The 27849-nt window shown below is 39.0% G+C and overlaps 1 protein-coding gene across 1 annotated transcript in view; it reads right to left on the reverse strand.

The window, feature by feature from the left end:
- The window catches only part of cdc5l (CDC5 cell division cycle 5-like (S. pombe)), a 46459-nt gene that overhangs the window by 18154 nt on the left and 456 nt on the right, over positions 1-27849 (reverse strand). Inside the window, exons 2-11 of the mRNA XM_052024570.1 lie at positions 21356-21459; positions 20384-20545; positions 18190-18317; positions 15574-15673; positions 13072-13290; positions 8710-8854; positions 8270-8458; positions 3168-3316; positions 2393-2555; positions 139-303 (exon numbers count right to left, since the gene is read on the reverse strand). Of these exons, the coding sequence (XP_051880530.1) occupies positions 139-303; positions 2393-2555; positions 3168-3316; positions 8270-8458; positions 8710-8854; positions 13072-13290; positions 15574-15673; positions 18190-18317; positions 20384-20545; positions 21356-21459 (1524 nt within the window). The remainder of the gene's footprint in view (positions 1-138; positions 304-2392; positions 2556-3167; positions 3317-8269; positions 8459-8709; positions 8855-13071; positions 13291-15573; positions 15674-18189; positions 18318-20383; positions 20546-21355; positions 21460-27849) is intronic.

The raw sequence follows: 27849 nt of genomic DNA on the forward strand, positions 1-27849 counted from the left end.
TCACTTTAGCATTCAAATACCAGTCTCACTTTTCAATTATATTCTTACCATACAAGTGATTCAGTGTAAATAGGGAATCAATTCTGTATTTATACAGTTTTGTGAAAACTGTACAGTAGAACTCTTGAAGGAGGTTACCTGCCTACGAGACTCCACATCAGCAGCATCTTCTATGAAGTTATCTTCTGTCTCCTGGTCCTCAAGCTCTCGTTCTGCATTTTCTGGCAGCACAATTTCAAAATCATTCTTTGGAGTAGGAAGATTCAGCAGACCCATCCGTAGTTGTTCACGGTGCTCTCTTTCCTGCAGGAAAAATTAAGTACGACTGTTGAGGCAACATTAGCAATTTCCGGAGTGAACAAAGTTAGCTGAAGGTTTGATAAAAATCTTGATGCTGGATTCACAATTGCATCTTTAATAACATGAACGTCTATTTAAAGAAATTTGAAGTTTTGAAGGTATTTTGCAATTAATTCAAACTTTCTATTTTATATATAGCCAACATTACTCAGCTATTATTCACTTTTCAAACATTTCCTTTTGATGAATTTTGTGTGATTATGATGGAACACTACAACAAAATAGGGCAGATGTCACTGGCTAAAGCTTCAAGTTCAGGACTTCTATGCATGCAATATTAAAAGCAGCGCAGACTCTCTGATAGTTTTGCAATGCAAAACCTAATGTGTAATTCCCATGGTGTACAACAGCAAGGAAAATTGCCTCTTAGATCCTGTGCCAGGTTAAACTTTTTCCAGAACCTACTGACTTCTATGGGAGCAGTATGGTTGCGAAAAGCAGGCAAGGGAGAAACTCCCTTCTAAACAATTGTTTTGCTACAGGTTAATGTTTTTGGTTAGTTTTCTTTTTATTTTAAAATTGGCTTTAATCTTCATTTCAATTATAGTTCTTGTTAAATGTGCTTGAATGTCAGAGACACTGTTAACAGCTGGGAGCAAAGTGTTGCTGGCTCTCAAAGCTCTCAGGAGAGGTTTGGGGAGGGGTTTATACAGAGTGTTACCAGCGGTCCTACTGGCACTCAGTCCATGCCTCTGGAGTCTGGGATGCCCCAGGCAAGCAACTCAGACTCTCCACATCCAGACTAGAAAGCAGCATGGAGAAATTGCTGATGGCAATGCAGGGCAGAAGACTTGGCCACAAAGAACTGGCCCACTAAATTTTGGTAACATTTAAGGTCAATAGGTATATAGTTATTCAGCTTCCTAAGATTACCAGGGCGATTTCAAAGTGAAATTGGAGCAAACAACTGGATCTTTTCATTCAATCTATCCAATGTGGAATCCGTTCCAAACTCAGACAGTTTCAGTTTTTTAAGGAAACTTTGTAGCAGGAAGGATTCTGATGGCTTGGTAATTTTATGTCACCCTTATAATGAGGCATATCCAGCACAAGGTTCCAATATGTTATGTTAGTAGATCTCAGATGTTATAGAGTTGTACAGTGCAGAAACAGGTCCTTCAGCCCATCATATCATACTGCCCACTGTACCTATGTAACCTAATCCCATTTATGTGCATTAGGTCAGGAGACATTTATGCCCTGGCAATTCAAGTACTTGTTTGGATGTCAGGAGAGTATCTGCCTCCACCACCTCTTTAGACAGCACATTCCAGACTCCAGCCATCCTCTGTGGGGAAAAAAAATTGCTCCCAATATCTCCTCTGAACCTCTTACCTCTCACATTAAACCTATGCTCTCTCATCTTAAGTAGCCCCACCATGAGAAAAGCATATTTACTATCTACCTTATCAATCCCCCTTGCAATTTCATATACCTCTATCGGGTCACCCCTCAGCCTCCTGTTCTGGAGAAATCAAACCCAGCCTTTCCAGACTCTCCTTATAACTGAAATGCTCCAAACCAGGCAACATTCTGGTGTATAATGAACTCACAAATGGCATCAATGTCTTTGGCTGGGCTTAAAAACAGAAGGAAGAATGTCATTTAAGGTGTTCAGTTCTGCTTTCTCATCAGCAACTTGTACTGCAAGTGTTGGCTTGTGTATAGCAGGCTCTGGGTCAGGGTAGAGCTTTGGGGTGAAATACCACTACTTATTTTCAAAGCTCATTCATGTGTAATCCTGATTAACAATCAGAAATAAGATAAATATTAGCATGTGTAGAATCATGTGATATTAGCTTGTAATGGTTACAAAACTTTCAGAACAAAAACTGGAACTAATCAAACCAAATCCATTCTCTAAAACAGTCCCAACCACTAACTCCTGCTGGCATGTGGCTCACAATGGAATTTCAGTTTTAAGGCAAGTACTTAAGCTTAGACGGGTCGGTGTGCATACCTTAATGAACCAGTATAAAACTAATTATTTTTCTCAATAAGATTGAACTCCAGAAATAGCCCTACTTCATACCAGTTGCTTGGTGTATGAAGGGTCATTATAATCCACCACTTCCTCTCCAGGATTGATATTCAATTTATCTCGTAAAGGAGTCCTTCCAGGAGTCACTGCCACACCAGGTTTAGGTGTCATTCCACTACGTGGAGTCAAACCATCACTCCCATGTGTTGGAGTCCTAAACATTTTAAAATAATATATTTTACAAGAACACTGTCATTCACGTTGGAAACAAGTAAATTGATGCTGAAAAGACAATGCTAAATAAAATATAGAAGCTACTTATAAGTTATCTAGAGTGCTGACTACAGGATCATTCCCTTTCACCTTTTCATTTTTCTCCATTCATACTTCTTGTTTTTCTGTCTCCTCCACCCTGATGTGGAGATGATTGGAGTGTAATTTATTTCCCTTGAATGCAAATAATCCCACCCAGATCAGAATTGACTTTATAAACTGGACTTCGTTAAGATCTGGTTATCATTTTGCAATCAGTTTTTAAGATCAGAATATCAATAATGGCAGAGGAGATGAACGGTATTTTCTCTTCATAAAGGCCTTATAATCTGTGAAGTGCTTCATCTAGATGTCACCAGTCATTATGCAATATGAAAATAAAAACAAAGTACAAAACTTGAAGAATTACAAAAGGCCAATTAAACAAACATGTCAGATAACAATTTTATCAGTTCTAAAATCAAGTGTTATCATTTCACTAAAACAATTATACATTTTAATTCAAAACTGAGTGAAAAATTAAACTACATTAAGAACAAATATGAACTATTACCTGAAAGGTGTTGCAAGGACTGTATTTGGCGTCTGAACTACCTGTCGCTGCGGGGTTACTCCAGAAAAGTCACTTTCGTGGAGAGGGGTGTTCAGTCCACCTTTTAAAGGTGTATCAACATTCGTCAGTGCCATTAGATTTTGAGCTTCCTGCACAAAAGGATACAAAAATGCAGTTTAGCATCAGTTTAATTTTGTTATTTACATTTCCTAACCTTTCTCCTGAGTTCATGCATTGCCTAAAACCAGGAACTCATTTCCATCATTCCAGAAACCTACTCCGAATTACAACAGGCCTCTGCAGAAAGCACTTTCTTCCTATACTGCTCCAACAGAGAGAAACAAAAAGCAAATCAAAGCAGTAGTCCTCTAAAAGAGCACAGCTCACTAAAATGTGATTTTTAAAAATTGCCTCGTTTGAGTTTAGCAGACAGTAGCTGACACACCAGAAAATAGGGCAGACACAAGCTTGATTCCAGACATGTACTTTTAGCTAACTTTGAGATGCTAATACTGAGCTCATTGATGCAGAGTTCGAAAATCAAAATTACGGCTCCCAATCTTACTTTCCCCAATGAATTACTCTAGTGTGGACAATAGAAAATCATCTGACTTGTATGTCATTCTGTTCAGTCCAGTGGTATGTGTGAATAAAATATATATAATTAAGATGCTAAGGGCATTGGTGTCTAATGAACAGCTTAATTGCAGAAGATACGATAGAAGACAAATAAATTCTTGTACTGGTAATTTGTTTATTATTGTCACATGTATCGAAATAAAGTGAAAAACTTTGTTTTGCATGTCATCCATATAGATCATATCACAACATCAGTACATTCAGGTAGTACAAGGGAAAAGCAGTAACAGAATCCAGAATATAGTGTTACAGTAACAGAGAAAGTGCAGTGCAGGTAGACAATAAGATGCAAGGACCATGACGAGGTAGATTGAGAGTTCATCTTTATCGTACAAGAGGTCTGTTCAATAGTCTTATAACAGCTGGATGGAAGCTGTCCTCGAGCCTAGTGGTGTGTGTTTTTGAGCTTTTGTATCTTCTGCCCAATGGGAGGGGGCGGGGGAGAAGAGAGAATGTCTGGGGTAGGAGGGGTCTTGAATTATTTTGGCTGCTTGTCCAAAGCAGCGAGAAGTGTAGACAGTGTCCATGAGGGGAGGCTGGTTTGTGTGATGGACTGAGCCACAACTCTCTGCAATTTCTTGCAGTCTTGGGCAGAGCAGCTGCCATACCTAGCCATGATGCATCTGGATAGAATGCTTTCTATGGTGCATCGATAAAAATTGGTGAGGGTCAAAGGGGACATGCCAAATTTCTTTAGCCTCTTGAGGAATTAGAGGCACTGGTGCACTTTCTTGGCCATGGCATCAACATGGTTGGACCACAACAAGCTGTTGGTGATATTTACACACAGGAACTTGAAGCTCTTAACTATCTCCACCTCAGCATCATTGAGGACGCAGCCTCGCGGGGCAGCAGTGTTGACAATAGTTGTGATGGAGTTGCTGCCTCTCCTTACTGATAGTGGTCTGTTGGTCAGGAAGTCAAAGATCCAGTTGCAAAGGGAGGTGCTGAGTCCTAGGTCAAGGAGTTTGGAGACGATTTTGTTTGGAATTATGGTATTGAAGGCAGAGCTGTGGTTGATAAATAGGAGTCTGATGCAGGTATCTTTGTTATCTAGATGGCTCCAGAGGTGAGTGTAGGGCCAGGGAGATGGCATCTGCCATGGACCTGTTTCAGAGGTAGGTGAATTGCAGTGGGTCATGGTTATCTGGAAGGCTGGAGCTGAAATGTGCCATGATCAGTCTCTCAAAGCACTTCATATGCAATGTTGGGTCTCTTAGTCTCAAAAACTAAACAACTTAAATTAACAGGGGCGATACTACTATTGTAAAATAATATTTTCAAACTTTAAGCATTAACAGTCTAACTTCATCACAGAAAGTACAGCATAATTTGACAGTTTTGGAAAAGCCAATATGAGGGACTAAAACTTACACAACTTCAAAAGATAAGAATCTCATTCAAAAACATGAATATACTATTTACTCAACCTTAAATCAAGCACATTTCAGTGATTAATGAAATACAAGTGAAATATTTGCCAGATGGCACTATATGATAGTAATGCACTATAGTCATGGAGTCATACAGTGTGGAAAAGGGCCCTCCAGCCCAACTTGTCCATGCTGACCAAGGTGCCTTCCTGAGCTAGTCCCATTTGTGTTTGACCAAAACCCTCTAAACCTTTCCTATCCACGTAACTGTCCAAATGTCTTTTAACCATTGTTACTGTACGCACCTCTACAACTTCCTTTGGCAGCTTGTTCCATTCACATACCACCCTCCACATGAACTTGTGCCCCTCAGGTCCCTGTAAATCTTTCTCCTCTCACCTTGAACCTATGCCCACTTGTTTTAGACTCCACTAACCTGGGAAAAAGACTGTGACCATCCATCTTATCTATGCCCCTCATGATTTTATAAACTTCTATAAGGTCAACCCTCAGCCTCCTTTGCTCCAGGGAAATGAGTCCCAGCCTATCCAGTCTCTCCTCATTACTCAAGCCCTCCAGTCCAGCAACATCCTTATAGTCTTTTCTGCACCCTCTCTAGCTTAATCACATCCCTCTTATAGTATGGCGACCAGTACTACACACAATACTTCAAGTGCAGTCACACCAATGTCTTGTAAAGCTGCAACGTGACGTCCCAATTCTTGTACTCAATACCCTTCTTCACCATCCTAACTTTGTTGCTACTTTCAAGTAACTATCTACTTTTACCGCTACGTTGCTCTGTTCTCCAACACTCCCCAGAGCTCTACTGTGCAATGTGTATACCCTGGCCCCTTCCAAAGATGCACCACTTCTTACTCGAGTTAAATTCCATTTGCCATTCCATTGCCTCCAAACACCCCCCACCCAGTTGATCTAGATCCTGTTGTAACCTTGGACAACTTTCTTCACTGTCCACTATACCACCAATTTTGGTGTCATCTGCAAACTTACTAATCATGCCACCTACATTCTCATTCAGAAGACCCAGCAACGATCCCTGGAGCATACCACTGGTCACAGGCCTCCAATCTGAAAAGCAATCCTCAAATACCACCCTCTGACTCCTTCCATCAAGCCAATTTTGAAGCCAATTGTCTAGCTCACCCTGGATCCACATGATCTGGATGTACATACACCTGTCTACATCAATGGTGCTGAGGTCGAGAGGGTTGACAGCTTCAAGTTCCTGGGAGTGAACATCACCAACAGCCTGTCCTGGACAAACTACGTGGATGCCATGGCCAAGAAAGCTCACCAGCACCTCTACTTCCTCAGGAGGCTAAAGAAATTTGGTTTGTCCCCTTTGACTCTCACCAACTTTTACCGATGCATCATAGAAAGCATCTTATCAGGATGTATCACGGCTTGGCATGGCAACTGCTCTGCCCAAGACTGCAAGAAGCTGCAGGGAGTTCTGGACACAGCCCAGTGCATCACGGACACCAGTCTCCCCTCCTTGGACTCTGTCTTTACCTCTCGTTGTCTTGGTGAAGCAGCCAGCATAATCAAAGACCCCACCCACCCAGGACATTCTCTCTTCTCTCCTCTTCCATCGGGTAGAAGATACAGGAGCCTGAAGGCACGTACCACCAGACTTAAGGACAGCTTCTACCCCACTGTGATAAGACTATTGAACAGTTCCCTTATACAATGAGATGAACTATGACCTATGACCTCACGATCTACCTTGTTGTGACCTTGCACCTTATTGCACTGGATTTTCTCTGTAGCTGTGATGCTTTACTCTGTACTGTTATTGTTTTTACCTGTACTACATCAATGCACTCTGTACTAACTTGATGTAATAACTGCACTGTGTAATGAATTGACCTGTAAGATCAGTTTGCAAGACAAGTTTTTCACTGTACCTCGGTACAAGTGACAATAATAAACCAATACCAATACCAATCTAAACTTCCAGACCAGCCTACCATGCAGGACATTGTCAAAGGTCTTGTTAAAGTAGACAACATTTCCTGCCCTGCCCTGCCCTTGTCAATCCTATTCGTCACCTCCTCAAAAAAACTCAATTATATTCATGAGACACTATCTCCAATGCACAAAGCCATGCTGACCATCCCTAATCAGTCCTTGCCTTTCCAAATGTCTCAGAATCCCCTTCAGTAACTTTCCCACCAATGATATTAGGCTCACCAGCCTGTAGCTCCCTGGCTTGTCCTTGCAGCCTTTCTTAAATAAAGGCACAACATTAACCACCTCCAGTCTTCCGATACGTCACCCGTGACTACCAAAGATAAAAAAAATTTCTGCCAACGCCCAAGCAATTTCTTCTTGCTTCCCACTGTGTCCTAGGATACAATTGGTCAGGCCCAGCGGATATATCCAACTTGATGTATCTCAAGACTGCCAACTCCTCCTTCACAATGTTGATATGTTTCAGGACATCACTGTTTTCCTTCTTGAACTCCATAGCTTCCAACATTTTCTCCATGGTAAATACAGATGAGAAGTATTCAGTTAAGACCTTGCCCATCCCCCGTGGTTCCACACATAGACAATCACACTGGTCCTTAACAGGACCTATTTTCTCCCTGGTTACCCTTTTGCTCTTAAATATACTTACAGAATCTTTCAGGATTCTCCTTTACCTGATTTGTCAAGGAAATTCCATGTCTTCTTTTTGCCCTCCTGATTTCCTACAACTGAGGTTTTGGTAGCAAAAATCTTCTACAATTGTCAATGAAACGTCAACAATTCCTTTCCGCTCACAGATGCTCATCAATCCACTGAGTCCCTCCAGCAGATTGTTGCTCCAGATTCCAGCATCTGTAGCCTCTTGCATCTCTGCTGAGGTTTCAGTATTCTTTTCTGTTCTGCCCCATTTTAATTTTTAACTTATTTGTACCTTGCCCATTCCCTACTCTGATTATAAATACAAATTAAAAACTATTTGCTTTTTGTATTTGCAGCCATCCCTAACTGTACAATGCACTCCAGTTATAAAACTTATGTGCTATAGGTTACAATACAAAGCTGAACGACTTTGGTTTACTATGGTTTGATTACCTGAAGAATACGATCCTGCGCTGCAGGAGTCCGTGCAGTGCGCAAACTCAAACCAGTGTTGGCAATGTTATATTCAGAAAGAAGAGCATTGGAGGCAGAATTTGGCATTCCAGATTCTTCTACAGTTTGGCAGGCCATTTCACTCGCCTGACCAATTTTGACCACTTCTTCCAGTTCGGCATCAGAGATCTTTTAAAAAGAACACAATTTTTTTAAATTAGTGGCTAGCATAGCTTCAAACATTATCAGAAGTTTTGCATGTTTATTAAAAACTATTAAATGGGCATCTGAAACCTGTTGAATGGTATTCATCTATCATAGAATTTAAAGTGCTAGGCAAGGTACCTGTATTCTCACATTTTTGGAAGAATTCAGTGTCAGCAGATGACGCCATAGAAAATACAACTATTACCTTTGTAGTGTTTGAAGTGGTCATTTACCTGTGGTGCGGGAAGAACTAATTTACTTCTTTTTTTAGTAAACTCAGAGACACCACTGATCTGTAATATAGCAGAAGGCAAATCAGATTCCTTCTTCTTTTTCAGGCGCTGCTTATCTTTCTTCTGCTCGGATTCTTCTTTCTCACTGAATAAAATGAACAAATTATATGACAATTAACATATTTATAAAGAGCTCTGGGTTTTAGAAAGCCAACTCCAACTCAGAAGTATATGGAATATATTTTTCACTGAACTACTTATACACATCTTTAAATAATTGTTTTGGTATGACCAAGAAACTCATAATTCACATAATTGAACTCAAAGATATTTTCTGAAGCCTGCTCTCATGAAACAATTGGATAAGCATATAATCTGCAAAAATGCAGCATGAAAATTGGAAAATTTTACCTACTTCAAAATCCAAGTTATTTCTGGTATGTTGGATTATTATATGAGAAATAAAGAATGCAATGAAAACTGATGCTACTAGTTATATATTCACAAACTTAGTTCTACTAATTTTTTAAGTGTCTTTGTTGCTAATAGTTACACTTTCTCCATGACAGTTAAAGATTAGATCACACCCCATCAAACTTGAAGCCAAAAGCCAGACAAACATTAGGAAACTGAAATAATTTTAGGTTTGAGAGTTTTTACACATACCAACAGTTGCACTTTGACGATATAGGTTAACAATACAACACATTTTTATGAATTAACAAAGGTAGATAAAATGAGATTTAAAATGTGGTTCTAATCAATGGTGACCATCCTTTATGATGATGATGGTGAGGGATTCAACAATGGTCATGCCACTGAATATAAAGTAAGGGTGGTCTTGTTGGAGGTTATAGACACCCTGGCAATCATTTGATGTGAATATTATTTGCTGCTTTTCAGCCCAAGACTGATTGTTGTACAGGTCTTGTGGCATGTGGGAACAAGCTGGATAATTTTCTGAGGGTTGGAACTGAACACTGGGGAATAATCAGCAAACGTCTTCTCTTTTGGGCTTTATGGCGAACACAAGATCATTGTTGAGGCAGCTAAAGACATTTAAGCTTAGGACATGCTCTAATGTCTAGAGGCCAAGAAGAGTATCCTCCAAACCACCATATGTCATGTTCCCATGTGCTAGGGATGATTTTACTCAATTGAGAATTTGCTCTCGTTTCCCTTTTACTAAAACTTTTCATTGCCACATTTAATCAATGTCTGCCTTGTTATGATGGACATTCAACTCAATGTCTAGAATTCAGTTTTTCACTAAAGCTATAATGAAGTCTAGAGATGGATGACTCTGGAGAAACCAACCTGAATATTAAGCCAGTCCACATTTATTGCCTGTTCCTAAAAGCCCGAGAAGGTGCCAGTGAGCTGCCTTCTTGAACTGCTACATTCCATTTAATGAAGGAACTCCCACTGTGATAAGATTTAAACCTACTGATGAAGAACCAGCAATATATTTCCAAATTAGGAGAGATGGAACTTGAAGATGGTGTTGTTCATGTGCCTGCTGTCCTTGTCCTCCTTGGTGGTAAAGGTAACAAGTTTGGGAGGTGCTGTTAGAGAAGTCTAGACAAATAAACATAGAAGATTGGACATACTGTAGCCACCATGCACTGATGATGGAGGGAATGAATGTTTATGGAGTGCCTATAAAATGGACTGCTTTGTCCTGGATGGTGTTGAGATTTTTGAGAACTGCTGGAGCTATCAGGCAAGGGGATAATTTTCCATCATATTCCTGACTTGTGCCTTGTAGGTGGAAGAAAGGCATTGGAATATCAGGAGATGAGTCACTCACCACAGGATACTCTGATCCACCGCACCTATGGCTGGTCCAGTTGAGTTTCTCAGCAATGGCAACACCAAGGCCATTGATGCTGGGCAGTTCAACAATGGTAGTGCTCTGAATGTCATGGGCTGGAGGTTAGACCTTCTCTTGTTGGATATAGTCACTGCCTGGCACTTTTGTGGTTTGAATGTTACTTGTTGCTCATCGGGTCATGCCTGAATGCTGTCTAGGTTTTGTTGCATGCAGGTATAGCCTGCTTCATTTGACAAGGAGTTCTTGATGGAATTGAACATTCCCACATTGGGCCTAGGACACTGCCCTGAGGCACACCATTAATGATGTCTGCAGGACAAAAAACTTTGGTTGCTGGAAATCCAAACAAAAAACAGAATGATGGAGGGAAAAGCATATATACTGGTGGACTCAGCAGATCTGTTGAATGTCAAGGCTGATCGGGTGGAAGGCAAGGACAAGGTGAACCCAATCCTTGTTGTGGCTGGGAGGATGGGGTGAGAGCAAAAGTGCAGTTGGTTGAGGAGATGGGAGTTATGGGAGTTGGTGGGCTTATAATGGATATTGGGAGCTAACCTATCACCTGTGATGGAGATAAAGATGTTAAAGGGAAAGAAAGAGTCAGATATGACCATTTAAAAGTGAGATAAAAGCAGAAAATGCTGGAAATACCCAGTGGGTTAAACAGCATTTGTGAAAAGAGAAACAGAGTTATCATTTCAGATCAAGGACCATGTGTCAGAACAGGGCCTTCCACCTATATTGTTAATCATTTCTCTTTCCACAGATGCTATCTAACCTATTGAGTGTTTCCAGCATTTTCTGTTTTTACTTCAGATTCCTGGTGTTGCAGTTTTTTTTATTTTCATTTAAAAGTGAGAGCAGGGTGAAAATTTGCAGCAAAAGTAATGCAATTTATGAATTGTGAGTGCACCATTGGGGTTGGGCCTAAGTGAAGCAGAGTGTTGCAAGTCCAGAGGTGGGTAGGTTAGAGTGAGTAAAGGCAGTGGAAAATTGTGATGGTTAATGTTGTATCAGAAGTTAGTGATTTAGAAAAGGTAAGAGGTGGAAGGGGCACTCCAGTCGTATTGGGAATTATGGAGATGGGAGAAAACTTTGGTTGAGGGTGCCTGGCCAAAGAAACGCCCATGGAGATGAAGGCCGAGGAAGAAGAGCCACCAGGTTGGATCGGCGGTAAAAAAAAAGCGAATGCTATGCTGGCATTCATTTTGAGAGGTATAATGTATAAAAGTAAGGAAGTGTTGATGAGGCTCTATGGGGCACTAGTGAGACCTCATTTGGAATACTGTGTGCAGTTTTGGGCCCCTTATCTTAGGAAGAATGTACTGATGCTGGAGAGGGTTCAGAGAAGATTTATAAGGATGATTCCCGGAATGAAAGGGCTTACGTATGATGAGCGTTTGTCAGCTCTTGGACTGTACTCACCGGAGTACAGAAGAATGAGAGGGGACCTCACAGAAACATTTCGAATGTTGAAAGGACTGGACAGAGTAGATGTGGCTAAGCTGTTTCCCTTGGTGGGTGAGTCCAGGACGAGCGGGCACAGTCTTAGAATTAGAGGGTACCCGTTTAGAACAGAAATGAGGAGAAATTTCTTTAGCCAGAGGGTCATGAATTTATGGAATTCTTTGCCACGTACAGCTGTGGAGGCCCGAACATTGGGGGTGTTTAAGGAGGAGACTGATAGGTATCTAATTAGCCAAGGTATCAAAGGATATGGGGAAAAGGCTGGAAATTGGGGCTAGATAGGAATAGTTTAGTTTAGCTCATGGAGCAGACTCGATGGGCCAACTGGCCTACTCTGCTCCTTTGCCTTGTGATCTTTTGGGCTCGGAATTCACTTGGAAGGAAACATGGGATCAAGCTGATGATGCTGGGGATTGAATGACAGACCTCTAAAAACAACAATCATCTTTTTTCCAAGGTATGACTCCAACTATGGAATTGTTTCTCCCAAATGCCCAATGACTTTTGTTTTAGCAGAGCTCCTTGATGCCATATTTGGTTAAATCCCGTCTTGAGGTCAAGAATAATTGATCTCACTTCAACCCTGGAATTCAGCTGCTTAGTGCACGTTTAGACTAAGGTGGTCTGGAGTAGATTGGTCTGACAAAACCCAAATTGGGGGATAAGTAAGTGTCACTTGATGTTGGTGACATCTTCCATTGCTTTGCAATGTGTGAGAGTAGATATATTGGGGGTGGGGATGTGGGCAGTTAGCCAGATTAGATTTGTGCTGCTTTTTGTGAACAGGATATACTAAGTGTGAAAAATTGCCATGTCAGGTAGATGCCAGTGTTTTAAATTTATTGGAACAGCTCATCTGGAGGTGCAGCTAGTCCTCAAGCACTGGAGCAAATGTTTTATATGCTGGGGGAAAACCCAAACTGTAATGCCTTAACATGTATAAAACTCAACAAAAATCTCTGCACAATGAAGAAATAAGTGTTTAAAGCACACAATGTAATAAAGAAAACAAAAAAAGCAATGTACAGTAATGATAATTTAGTATTTTTGCTGCAACTTACGATCTTAGCTCTCCATCCAGATGTTGCTGGCGGAGCCTTTTGAAGTCTGGTTCAAGTGTTTGATAGTTTTCCTCAGCGGTATCATAAAAACCCGGAGCAGGTTTCTTTTCAAAGGGGATTTCAGCATTATAATCCACTCCTCTCTTCTTTTTTCTTTTCTTCTGTATCTCTATGCCAGCAGCTCGCAATTCTCTGCGTTTCTGAAGTGCTGCTAGCCGTCTATGACATTTAAAAGGCACATAGATTTTTATTTTATTATCAAGTTTTCATCTCTTAAAATCCCATTTGATTAGAAACTCCACTTAATTGTCCATACAATGGATACCAAAAGTTAGAATATAATTTGGTGTACCAGTTAGGAAAGTGATTGACTGGAACAATTCTGAAACCAGTCTTTATATAAAGGTCAGCAAGTATTTATTCCATGATATTAAAATGCTGTGAATACTCAGCCAATCAGGTTGCATCTCTGGAGAGAGAAATGGTTAACTTTTCAGATTGATGGCCCTTCATCAGAATTGTTGGGCTTGTTAAATTTTTCCAGCTTCTGCAGTTTTTTGCTTTTCGACTACTGTTTAATTAAACACTGCCATTTCTCTTCCAACAATGACCACCATGAAGGAACTCTGCTCTTTTCTCTGGCCTAATTCTGATGAAAAGTCATTCATCTAAAATGTTAACACACTCTCTCTCTCCCCACAGATACCACCTGACCTGCTGAGTCTATGCAGCATTTTCTCATTTTATTTCAGATTACCAGCATCTACAGTTTTTCATGTTTTAGTCTGTGGAAGTTTATAATGGAAACAACAGAATAATGTTGATCTCAACAGGCTGTCGGATGGGTTTCTGATATTTTAACTTTATTAAATAATGCTGAATTGTAATGTTAAAATACTTCATCCATTTTAAACTGCTTCATAGACCCAAGTATAATTTTGGATTGAAGTGAAGCACATTCATTTTTGAGCATTTTTCTCCTGTTGTAAACAGTCATCATGTGAACATTATTCTAAAATAAAAACATTAGTCAGTCCCACTAATTGAAATATTTAAGTTTAAAACAGGCAATCACTTGCGTCAGACTGAAGTAACTATCATCCTTATGCATCAATGCCAATTTCAAAAATGGTTATTGTGATAACCAATAGTCCCTACCAAAGGCTATCACTTTATAAGTTTAGTGATTATCGCCATAGTGGATTGGTGATGGCTATTTTTACAAGTACTACTACAAAACTTCCTCCAACAAATTCAAATCAGAGCTTGATAAAATCAACAATTAATACTTTTTAAAAAAAACTTGAATAAAATATGTTTGTTGCTGTCAAAGGCAGCATTTAATAGCCATTCTTTTAATGTCCTTGAACTGATTAGCTTATTTGTTAGAGGGCAGCTAAAAGTCAAACATATTGCTGTGGATCCAGGGTCATATTCAAGCCAGATTGGGTTAATTGCAGCAGATTTTCTTCACTAAATGACATTACTGAATCAGTGAGATTCTCTACCAACTCGCTCTGGTGAAGGAAGTCATCAGTGATGAAATTTGCTACCATTTCCAGTGCACCAGCACAGCCTTTGGCTGTCTGAATAAAGAGAACATGAACATAAGAAACAGGAGGATAAGTAGGACTTTTGTTGCCTTGTGCTTGCTTTACCATTTAATTACATCATGGCTGTTCTTTTCTGCACAAACCCCATATTCCTTGAGTCCCTCACTATCCAAAGATCTGTCAATCTCTGACTTGTATTTACTCAGTGACTTAGCCTCCATAGCCCCCTCGTAGAGTGAATCCCAAATTCTCATCTCAATCTTGAATGGCTGACTTCAGACATGGAATATCTACAACAGTCATTTCAAAGTCACCGGTAGGATAAATTAATCAACATCAGTGCCTCTCCCAGAATAACAACACTTGAGATCCACCTATTCATAATCTATATCAACAATTACTATACAGGTGTTCCCCGGGTTATGAATGATCCGACTTTTGGAAATCTGACTTTACACAAATCCTCCCATGTATTTTTAAAGCATTTTTCAAGCTAGTATTAATAATGTTTCATGTTATTCATTAATAACTGGATACAGTATATATTCCACTAGTTTAATTATGGGTAGTGTTTGGGTTCAATTAAATGAAAGAATTATAACGTGTATGTAGAGCAATACAATATGGTTAGCTATGAAAAATGTACTTTTTTTTGACTTATGGAGAAATCGGCTTACAGAAAGTTCTCAGGAACAGAACTCTTGCATAACCCAGGGATTGCCTGTATAAACTTAACAATTAGTTTATTGATTTTGAAGTAGCCAATTATCAATGATAACAAGAGCATACATGTGCTACCTTTTCAGCACATCTAATCTGCACAAAAACGTCCACTAAATACACATATACACACATACAAGCACACACACACTTCCTGTTTAATACAAGGAATTTCTTTCTAATGAAAAATTGAGATATGCTGCAAATTGTACTGCATATAATGACTGACCTGGCTTCTTCAAGCTGCTTTTCTCGTGCTTTTCTCTTGGCTTTCTTGCCTTGAGTATTGGCCAAACGAGCTCTAGCCTCAGAGAGCATCTCAAGTTCATCTAAAAACAATATTTTAAATGTAATCCGGTGTATTCTAAAATCAATACTTCCTTGATAAACAAGAGGGAATAGAAGGGAATAATCAAAGTTGAAAAGACTCAAGCATTATGAACTGTTTAGTTGGTTCCTAAAAGATTCTTATAAACTTCCCACACTCAATATTAGATCAGCATGCCTATAATTTCCTTATTTATCCCTGTTACCTGTTGCGAATAATCTTATTGGATGCGAGTAGCATCTTTTCTGCAAGTTGAATAATTTGTTTTCTCTAAATGGACTGTGGTTTCTTACTTACTAAAACACAGGAAGCCATTTGGCCAATTGAGTCCAGTCAGCTCCTGTACCCCTGCAAGTTATTCTGCATGCCATTTATTGTAGCAACAAAAATTGCTTCATAAATTGAAGACATATTTCCCAAAGAGTCAAAGACATTATATCAAAAATTTTGAAAGTTAATGTTTGTAAAGCAATGAATTTGTATTTAGAACCATAAAGTCATCCAGCATGGAAACAGGCCATTCAGCTCACCATGTCCATGCCAACCAGTAGGCACCCATCTGCAGGAATCCCATCTACCAGCACTTCGCCCATTCCCTTTAAATTCTAGGCAATTCAAGTGCTCATCTACACAACCCTTAAATGCCAAATCTGCTTCCACCATTCTCTCAGGTAGTATGTTCCAGATATTTACCACTCTGAGTACAAAAGGTCTTCCTCAAATCCCCTGTAAATCTCTTACCTCTTCCCCAAAATCTATGTCCTCTAGTTTTATTCATCTATGATAAAGGGAAAAGATTTGAGTTTACCTGCAGTTTACCCTATCTATACCCTCATCATTTTATATACCTTAATCATGTCCCCTCTTAATCTCCTCCACTCTAGGCAAAACATACTTAGCTTCTCCAGTCAATCCTCATAGCTAAAATGCTCCAGCTGAGGTTGACAAACGTTTTATAAAGTTGTGGCATAACCTCCCTGTTCTTGTATTCAATGCCTCAATAATAAAGGACAGTATCCCACATGCCTTTTTAACCACATTATTTAACTGGGCTGTCACCTTGAAAGTTCTTTGGATTTGCACACCAAAGTCCCTTTGCTCCTCAATACTCCCAAGGACTTTACCATTCATGGTGCAAGTCCTAGCCTCATTAGTATTCCCAAAATAATCACCTTGCACTTATCAGGGTTAAACGCCATCTGCCACTTCTTAGCCCATTTCACCAATACATCAATATCACCCTGTAGTTTAAGACACATTGTCGACAATTCCAGCAACCTTAGTGTCATCTGCAAACTTACTGATCACACCACCTACATCCACGTCAAATTATCCAAGGGTCCTAGCACCGATGTCTGATATTTCTAGACATTTAAGAAGTATCTAGATGAGCTCTTGGATCATTAAGGCATAGAAGGCTATGGACCAAGTGCTGATAAATGGGATTAGCATTGATAAGCATTTGACAGTCAGCATGGATACAGTGGGCCAAAGGGTCTGTGTTGTATGACTCAATGGACCGAGTGCTGGTAAATGGAATTAGTATAGACGGGTCCTTTGGTCAGCATGGACATGGTAAGCCAAAGGGCATTTCTGTGCTGTACAACTCTATAACCACTTATCTTAATCCCTGTATTGATGTTAGAGAAACAAAGGACTGCAGATGCTGGAATCTAGATGAAAAACACTATGATGCTAGAGGAACTCAGCAGGCCAGGCAGCATCTGTGGAGAAAAGCAGACAGTGTTTCAGGTCAGGGCCTTTCTCAGTCCTGAAGGGTCCTGACCCGAAACATTGACCGCCTGCTTTTCTCCACAGATGCTGCCTGGCCTGCTGAATTCCTCCAGCATCATAGTGTTTTTCACCTGTATTGACGATTTCGCCCTGTCACAGTATTGAAATTACTCTGTTCACTAATAGCATCCTGTATAATTGTGATAACAGTAATCTATCCCTCCTGGTTTTTCTCAGCCTGCCAACATGGTTGATCACACCATCAATACCTCTTTATCACCTTTCAGCTGGGTGGCATTATATTCATCTGGTTTTGTTGTTACCCAGTTGTAGCAAGGCAGCCACCAAAAATGGCTTCTCTTCTCACTCCTGTACTGCAAGTTCTGATGTCTCAAGGAACTAAGGATATAGCACTATATCCTTATAGCACTATAAGGATATAGTGCTATATAAATGGAGCTCTTTGTTGCCAACAGCCCAGCCTTGAGGCAATACACAAATAAGTTCTATTTTTCTTCTCATGGTACCTCTTCTCCCTCATCCCCTTTCCCACTTGGTGCAAGCAGCTCCATACCCAATCCCATAATTTAGCCTCAACTAAGCATTGCAAATGTTGGATTCCTTACACAGGTCTCAGAATCATGGATTGAACATTTAAAATAATAGAATATGTTGTTAGATATAATTATGCTGCTTCAATATTAGTTTCAACTTTTATTTTCACAGAGTGACAAATCAATTGCTCAAAAGTAATCTATATAAATCAAGTTTAACGCGAAATACCTTCATCCATATCGACTGGATCTGGCCTGGCTGGCTTAGTCTCTGGGTTTGGATCAATCTCACCAGGTTTCAGCTTTCGAGGATCATCAGCAGCTTCCTCTTCTTGATCTCTCTGGGCAGCCTTATCTCTGAAATATATCCCAACACCACTGTCAGTTGCATAACTGTAATTTTTCTTTTTTTTAATTTAATAAAACATCGATTTGTACAAAAATCAAACTGCACACCAAAGATATTTTTCAACCACAATTTGGTTACAAATAAAAACAACTAAAACAACTTTGTTAAACAAAATGGTTATTCCAACAAGATAGGATGGAGGTTTTACATATCACAATGGCAAAATAATGGTATTCCTCCAGGTACAAGAAAATATACAAATCTTTCCGCATCTTTCATGATAGTTCAAATTGGTACTAATAAGTTAGTGAAAAGATATAATCTGTCATTACTGCAGAATACAAGGGCTACAGTGATAAACAAGAAACATCCACATCTATACAGACATCCTTAAAATATCCATGCAAGATATGATTTGCAAATGAAAGGACTCTTCATACAATGATTTTAACAGGCCAATGATAATTGGCGATTTGCTGGAAATCAACTAAACAAAACAAATCAATTATATAAAGTCAGCAACACTTCTGAGTGCCATAGCAACTTTTAAGTCAGATTTGAAAAGCATGTTTATGGCTGCATAATATTGAAATAAGGAAGAAATCCCAACAGAAGGAAAATACGTTATTGAATGTCGTTAAAGTGTTGTAGGAAAGTATGTTATTGCGGCACGGTAGCGTAGCGGTTAGCGCGACGCTATTACAGCGCCAGCGATCGGGGTTTGATTCCCGTCGCTGTCTGTAAGGAGTTTGTATGTTCTCCCGTGTCTGCGTGGGTTTCCTCCGGGTGCTCCGGTTTCCTCCCACATTCCAAAGACGTACGGGTAGGTTAATTTGGGTTTAAAATGGGCGGCGCGGACTCATTGGGCCGGAAGGGCCTGCTACTACGCTGTAAATAACAAAAAAACTTTAAAAATTTTTAAAAATGGAATATCATTTCAAATTGCTTTTCAAATATCTGGCTTCACTTTCCTCACCCTCTAACGATCCAATTACTACACTGCAGGAAGAAAATATCTGGTCTTAGCAGTTTTTGTTGAATGCAGAAGTGGCATCTGCTAGATGAAAATAATCTTTAAGAGAATAAATTAAAATTAAAAGAATAATTCCCATCAATGTTAGTGCTAATCGCTGGATCTGAAAAGCAAAGTGAAGATCATAGACAGATTAAGTTATTTGTTCGCCTCTTGGAGGTGGAATTATCAACTGAATTCCTGACAGCTGTAAGCAGCACCACAAAATTTGACAGATCATCCTAAAACTGTATGTAAATAGCATAGTATTGTATAAAACAGACTTTTAGCCAAGACTGTTAATCAAAATTTCCCAAATAAAGTTAAAAAAAATCCTGATTTAAGAAAATTATTTCTGTGAGAAACAGACTCTTTAAATGAAAACATTCCTTCACTCAAATACAAATTTGGAACATCTGACATAATCTAAATCATTGTAGTCAGTCCAGTCTTAGATATTTAATTACAAGTGTTTCCTGATGTCAATACAAAATTTCCCTAGGATTTCAGCAGTTCATTTTTGTCTTCCTTCTTCCCTTTTGTGCCTTTACTCAAAGGAAATACAAGTTTTTCTTTCTACTGAATAAAAAGGAATAACTAACCAGAATGCACTAAAAAGCAACAACACTATGTGAATTCCTCATTGGAATTGAGAGGCAGATGTTGCACAAACTGAAATCTAACTATATAAAACAAGAAAGTCATAGGTTTTAAATGACTCACATCTCTGGGAACCCAGCTTTGATTCTGACCGTGGGTGCTATATGTATGACGGCCACAACTTCTCCACCTGATTGAGAGTTTCTACTGGGTGCTTTGGTTTCTTCCCATAACCCAAAAACATACAAGTAGGTTAATTCGCGAATGTACGTTACCCTTTAGTGTAGGTAAAAAGAATCGAAGGGGACTTCATGGGCATGCGAAAGAGAATAAGTTGGCTACAGGGAAATAAGCAGTAGGAATGGAATTGATATGGTTTGCTCAGTTGGGAGCCAAAATGTGTCTTTTTGTGTTGTAATGAGTAAGTAAAAACTAAAATGGAGACATTATTTATCAACTTACAGAAGATATTCATAATGTTCCAAGCACTGGGCAGCTGTTCTGCCAATAATTGGAGCAATGGTCCTCCATTGGGTTGGCATGAGCTTTGCCAAGTGGAGCAACTTCTCTTCCTCCTCCCTTGACCATTCTGTCTTCTTGATACTTGGATCTAGCCACTCATACCTTATTTGCAAAAAAAAACAAAAACAGAATTTCATTAGGCGTAGCCATTAAAGGCAAATCTGTAATTACAATGATGAGATTTAGAGATATTCTCAAAAAAACCCACAAAAATATCCAAACATTTTTTACTTATTTGCTCTCAGACGTGGGAGATCAATGGCAATGCTGACATTTATTATCCATTCCTTATTGCCCATGAACTAAAGAGGTAGTTAAGTGGCAATCACGTTGGTGAATCTGGAGTCACATATAGGCCAGAGAGAGTAAGGATTTCCTTCCGTCAAGGACATTTGCAAACCAGATGATTAAAGTAGATAATTGATGTCTACTTTACAACAAGTTAAAATATGCTCAAATATATAATACTTACTTATAGTGTCACATTCTTACCATGCAATAATGAACAGCATTTTTTATGGCCATATGAAATTTCTGTAGTCCAGTGCTGAATTCAGTGAGTGGGCATTCATCAGAAGTATGTGACATAGTTGTGTTTTGTTGAAGCTAGTCAGAACCTTCACCCATTATTATGACCCTCGAAACTAATCATTTTATCAGACCATGCTCCTAAACTCCATTTACCCATCTTTTCTAAATATTGCATAATATTTTATGAAATTGTTAATTCACATTGTCCACAGACCATCAGGGTAGAGACTAGGGAGAGCAATGAGGTGGGAAGATAAAAGAAAATTCCACTGCTCTTTGTGTAATGTGGTTACCCCTTTAGATTCAACTGCTCAGGTATCTTGTGCTCACTGACTAGATTAAGCAACATTGGATACAATGGAAAGAAAATGTCAAACGTACCATCTGGCTTTGCATTGTTTGGCTGACTTCCGGTGCAGCAGTGATGCAATACGTGACCACTGGTTTTTGCCATATTTCATAACCGCTGCTTTAAGAATTTCATCCTAAATAAACAGACAGCACGTTATTTATGTCAAGACTGAAGCATGACTTTTTAAATTGCATAATTATTAAGGTGTACAAGTTATTCATTTTACAGAATCCAGACATGAATCTCCAGCTACAATCTGTTTAAAAAAATTACATTGAAACTAAAATTAATATTATTTTAAATACGGTTTGTTCTTCCCTATTTTTAAACTGACAGGTCAATAACTCTGCTAGGACTCTAATGAAACTCTCTCCAAGTCTTGGGACTGTGCTATTAGGTGGAGACTATGAACAAAGAGCAGAAACGTCTAATGCAGGACGACAACCCACTATGTACAAGATTAATCTCATTGACGGCCAGATGTCTCCAGAGAAAGAGCATGTGGAACAGAGGTTTAAGGAACAGGGAAAGAAAGTGAAAGGAATGTGGGCAAAACAAAACAAATATTGATTTTCTTACTTTTATGCCAATTCATGTACCACCAATTTTAGCGTTGATGCATGCTGGATTAAATTAGAATAATAAATTGAACCAAATGACTAAATTTCTCTTGGATTTCAGCAGTTAATTCTGTCTTCCTGTTTCCCTTATTGTGCTTTTACTCAACATTGAGAACTGTATGAGGATTACATTTATTTAAACAATATTAAAACTTGGTTGAAAATGAATTCACTAGAAGATTTATTACTGCTGAAAAAAATTCACAGTGCAAGTATGGAAATTGGAGGTGCATTTGATGTAGGTAATACAGGACCTTAAATATAAACTTAGTAAATCAAATTAATACTAGCACTGTAGAGAATGAATCCCTAGAATGTATACGGGATCAATTTTTAAATCAGTATGTTGAGGAACCAAATAAGGAACAGCTATTTTTGATCTAGTACTGTGCAATGAGAAAGAATTAATTAATAATCTTGTTGTAGTCCACTCAGAACGAGTGACCATAATGTGTCAGAATTTTACATTAAATTTGAAAGTGATGCCATTCAATATAATAAGCACAATTTTCAACCTAATCAATGAAAACTAAGAAAGTATGAGAGGGAGGTTGGCTCTAGGATATTGGGAAATTATTTTAAAGGAAATGACATTGTTGGGCAATAGATAGCATATAAAGAAAAAATACATTATTTGCAGTAAATATGCATTTCTTTCAGGCACAGAAAGATTTACAAGGCAGTTTTTTTTTTAAACAGAGAATGGTAGGACACTGCAACACATTGCCAGTGGAGGAGGTGGAAGAAGATGATAGCAACATTTAGGAGGCATTTATACAGGCACGTGAACAGGCAGGGAATGGAGGGATATAGACCATGTGCAGGCAGATGTGTTCTTTAAATTGGCATCATGACTGGCACAAACATTGTGAGCCGAAGGGCCTGTTCCTGTGCAGTACTGTTCTATGTTTAAAAACAATGTCCAACAATAGATTGCTGTAGAAATTAAAGATATTAAATTGAAGGGGAAAAAACAAGTCTGAGGATTGGGAGTGTTTGGGAATTCAGCAAACAATGACCAAGAAATCGACAATGAAATATGAGAGCAAACCAGTGAAAAACCCAAAAAGGAATAGATTATGTAATACATTATTATGTAATAGTTACTTAAAAAGGAATTGATTAGCAATGGCAAATCTGGATTCCTTACAGAAATAGACTTGAGAATTTATAATCAGGAATAAGAAATGGCTGAAGGATTAAACGATGACTTTGCATTTGTCTTCATGGAAGGCACAAAGAAACCTCCCAGAAACACTAGAGATTCAGAGGGCCCACAGCAAATGAGGAAATAAAAGCAAATTAGAAATAGAAATAAAACTAGAGAAGTTAATAAACCTGAAAACTGATAATTCCCAAGGAGTTCATGATCTATATCCTAGGATTTTGAAAAACAGAGTCTATAGAGATAGAGGGTACTCTGGTTATTATCTTCCAACATTCTGTAGGTTCTTGAATGGTGCCTACAGATTAGAGGACGGCAAATGTGATTCTATTATTTCAGAAAGGAGAGAGAAAGAGAGAAAAAAAATAAACAGGGAATCTCCTAATCTGATATTGGTACAGAGGGAAATTGCTGGAATCTACAATAAAGGGAATGACATCAAGACATTGAGAAAATAAAATGATTGCGTAGAGTTAACATGGATTGATGAAAGGCAAACATGGTTGACTAACCTATCAGAGTTTTGTGAGGATGCATCTAGTGGAGTGTGAATGGGAAAATTAGTGTAGATGGTATTTTTACACAGCACCACACAAGGGGTTGCTGAACAAAGTTAGTGTACATGTAACTAGAGGATATATACTAGTGTTGATTGAGAGGTGGTGAGCAGACAGAAATCAAAGACTAGAATAAACAGGCCCTTCTGGGCTTGGCAAGTTGCTTTCAGTGGAGTATTGAAGGGATTGACAATTGCACCCCAACTATTCATAACCTATATCAACAATTTGGTTGAGAGGACCAAATATAAAATTTCTAAGTTTGCTGATGACATGAAAGTAACTGGGAATGAGAGTAGTGATTTGGATGCAAAGAAGCTTCAAATGGAAAAAGACAAGCTAAATTGGTGGACAACAACGTGGCAGATAAAGTATTGTGAAATAATACGAGGTTAAAGAAACAGAAGTACTGAGCATTTTTGAACAGTAAGAGATTGAGAAATGTTGACAATGAAAAGGACCTGGGTCTCCTAGTACAGAAGTCATTCAAAAGGTAACATGCAGGTGTAGCAGCGGAAAGAAAATATTATGCTGGCCCTTCTTGCAAAGGATTCTTGTACGATGGAAGGATGGCTTTACAAAAGGCCTAGTGAGACCACAACAGGAATACTGAGTACAAATTTGGACTCCGTGGCTAAAAAAGATATACTTGCTACTAAGGTAGTATAGCGAGGATTCACCTAACCATTCCATGGATTAGGAAAATGAGGAAGGATTACACAGGTCAGACCTCTAAACTCTAAGGTTTAGAAGACTGAGAAAAGATTTTCTTACAATATACAAAATTCTGAAGAGGGTTTGATGTAATACATGCAGGGAGAACATGTCTCCTGGCTAAGAAGTCCAAAACACTGTCTCAAAAAAGGGCAAGCCATTTTGTTCTGAAATGGGGGGGAGACTGGGTCACTTACAAAAGTGATTAATCTTTCAAACTTTCTACCCTGTGGCTTTTCTAGAGCTGTGGACTTGATTGCATTGCATTGATTTGCAAAGTTCTGGATATTAAAACAATCAAGCAATCTGGAAATAGGTTAGGAAAATTGTTTTGATGTAGAAGATGAGCTGTAGTCTTGCTGAATGGTGCAGCATACTTGAGGGGCCAAGTGGACTACTCCTGCTCCCATTTCTTGTACCAAATCAAGTTAACACAATCTGGTCAAGATTTAGACAAGTAACATTCTTGCCATATAAATTCCATCAATAGCCATCTCCAACAAGAAGGGGTCAGATTACCTCACTTTTACATTACCATTGCCTTCTTTGTGGGGGTTGAGGTTGGAGGGTTCAAGAGCTATTGACCAGAAACTTAGCATTTAAAAAAAATCATTTTAAGTTGAGCCAAGACTAACATTTATTGCTCATCCCTAATTGCCATTGAAATGGTAGGTGCCAAGTTGCCATTCTTAAAACGTTTGGGTTCTGCTTAAAGCATTCCAGTGTTATTTGGTAAAGAGTTCTAGGATTTTCTATCTAGCAGCAGTGACAGAGCAACAATATATTTCAAAATCAGAATGATGTGCGACTTAAAAGAGAAATTATAAGAAGTGGTGCACATATGCTACTACTATCCTTATCATTCTTGGTGGTAATGATCGCAGGTTTGAGGGGTGATGGTGATTCTACCCACTGCAGCTATGATGTGCCAGTGGTGGAGACTGGATGGTACTTCAAGCAGGCTTCACTTTATCAGTAAATACTGCGACTGCCAAGAGGTCAGGGATTTTGTGGCAGGTGACTCACCTCCAAACTTCACAAAGCCTTTTCACCATCTCTGCAGAGCATAAGTCATGGTGTAAAAGCACAAGAGTGTGAAGACACCTCAGGATCATGACTGAAGAGTCCAGATGAGTATAGCTCCAACAGCACACAAGAATCTCAATATCATCCAAGAAAAAAAGATCCCATTTCAATGGTGCTCAAACCACCACCCTAAACCTTCCCTCCCTCACACTATCATGCTGTGGCTGTGACGTACACAATATATAAAAGGCCCCACAGCAACTCCTAAAAGCCTTTTCAACCTCAGTTCTACTTAGAAGCACAAAGGGAGAAAGCATGGGAACTCTGCTATCTCTCTCTCCTCCAAGTAATACACCATTTGCCTTAAAAATAGATTACTGCTCCTTAATTATTGTTAGTTCTAAATACTGAAACTCACTACCCAACAACACTGAGAAAACACTCACAACTTGGGGCGGCTCACCCCCACCTTAAGGGAAATTATAGAGGCAACAAATGCTGACCTTGCCAAGTGCACCTGACTCCCACTACTTCTTGCAGAAAGAAATTACTTACCTCCCCTCCAAACTTTTGTTACCTTAAATTTATGCTCCAAGTTACTGATCTCACTGCTATTGAAATTAGGAAGAGACCCCTTGCCTCTCAATTTTGTACACCACTTTGTCTCCTGTTCCAAAGGCCTTGTCTGTCTTTCATTGATCAAAACTTTTCCAGTCTTGGCAACATTCTCAAATTTTCCTTTGTATCCTCTCTGGTACTGGTAGATTCTTCCTGTAATATTGTCATTGGAACCATAAGCAGGAGTTTAACTGTGCCCTGACTCACATTTTATACATTTTGATTGTGACTTCCTTTGCTGCTATTTCAAAGATCTGTGGACATGCATCCAAGTTTCCTCTGTTCTTCTAAAGTTCTTAGCATTCTATCATTTACTGTGTTTGCCCCTTCTTTCTTTGCCCTCACTGATGCATTATCTCAAATTTCTCCAGAATTAATTGCATTTGCCATTTTTCTGCCCACCTGACCAATCCACTGACATCTTCCTGGAGTCCCTAGCTTTCTTTGTTGCTATAAAGCGCAGAGCTAATTCTTGTATTATCTTCCCAAATTGGATATACGCTACAAAACACATGAAACCAAGCTATGAACTTTGCAGAACTCATTTCAAACAGCTTTCCTGAAACTATTGCCTATTGCTTCACACCAGAGCCAGTTCTGGATCCAACTTGCAACTTTCCTTTGATCAACATAGGCTTTTGTTCTTCTGACCAGTCTGTTTTCAGAAAATTCATTTAGATTATATAAAAACCCTGACACAAACAATCCTGTATGACTTTTTTTTTGTTGAGGTAGCAACAAGTTAATAAACTTATGCCCAAAATTTTATGTGACATGTTTACAAAGCATCCAGGTAATAGAATACCAGAATGTACAGACAACTCCAGCATTGCATCTAAGATAATCAAAATAATAGAATGAATGTGGCATGGTTGTAGAAGATGATTCTGAGAAAATTCAAGTATGGAAGGTGGAAGATAATCAAGGAACTACAAAAGCATAATTAAGATTCCAGTGAAGCAAATATATCATGATTGTTAAGTACTGGGTAACCTGGGCATCAATATGCAGCAATGGCAATCTTATGTTAAAGAAGTGTTTTGGGATACAAAAGAAAAGAAAAATGCAGGAGGCCTATGGATCCATTGGTGGGTTAATGAATGGTTAAAAATAGCATGGGCACATTGGAGTCTGTAGCAGTAATAAAAGATGCAAATTGAAAAAAATAGAAAAAGCATAGATAATGGTTTTGATGAAAATTCATTGACCTGAAACATCAACTCCTTTTCTGTCCTCAGTTACTGCCTTACTTGTTGGAAACTTCCCGTATTTACATTTTATTTCAAGAAAACTAGGCTGGGAGGTCAAGGCAGAACATCTTAAATGGTGCAATACACATTCTCCTTAAAAAAAAGACCAATACAAGCCAATAACTCCTCAGCAGATGTGATAACCTTCCCGGGCCATCAGAAGATAAAATGGAAAGGAATCAGGTCACCCAATTCCTTGATAAGCTTCTTTAAAAGTTACCTAAACCACTAACAATATAACTGGTTAAATACAAATTTTAGGCAAATCGGTGTTATTTTAATTCAGCTACTTTTGGGGGAAGTTTGGGGACTGAAAAGACGAATACAAATAAGAAATGTCAGTGGCCCAACAACACCAGCCAAGGACAGAAGCCTGGCCCAGTATTAACCCAAGAATCTCCGCCCACAATCAATCCAGGAAGGGTTGACAAATTTCTTCACGCAAAGGATAGTGAGTTTTTTTAAATTCTGTACCCAAGAGTGCAGTGGAGCCTTAGTTGCTGACTATATTCAAGAGAGGTGCATAGAACCTTAGACATTCAAGGAATCGATGGACGTGGGGTTTGTGCAGTA

Source organism: Pristis pectinata, chromosome 10 (genome assembly GCF_009764475.1).
Source record: "Pristis pectinata isolate sPriPec2 chromosome 10, sPriPec2.1.pri, whole genome shotgun sequence".
Lineage (NCBI taxonomy): Eukaryota > Metazoa > Chordata > Chondrichthyes > Rhinopristiformes > Pristidae > Pristis > Pristis pectinata.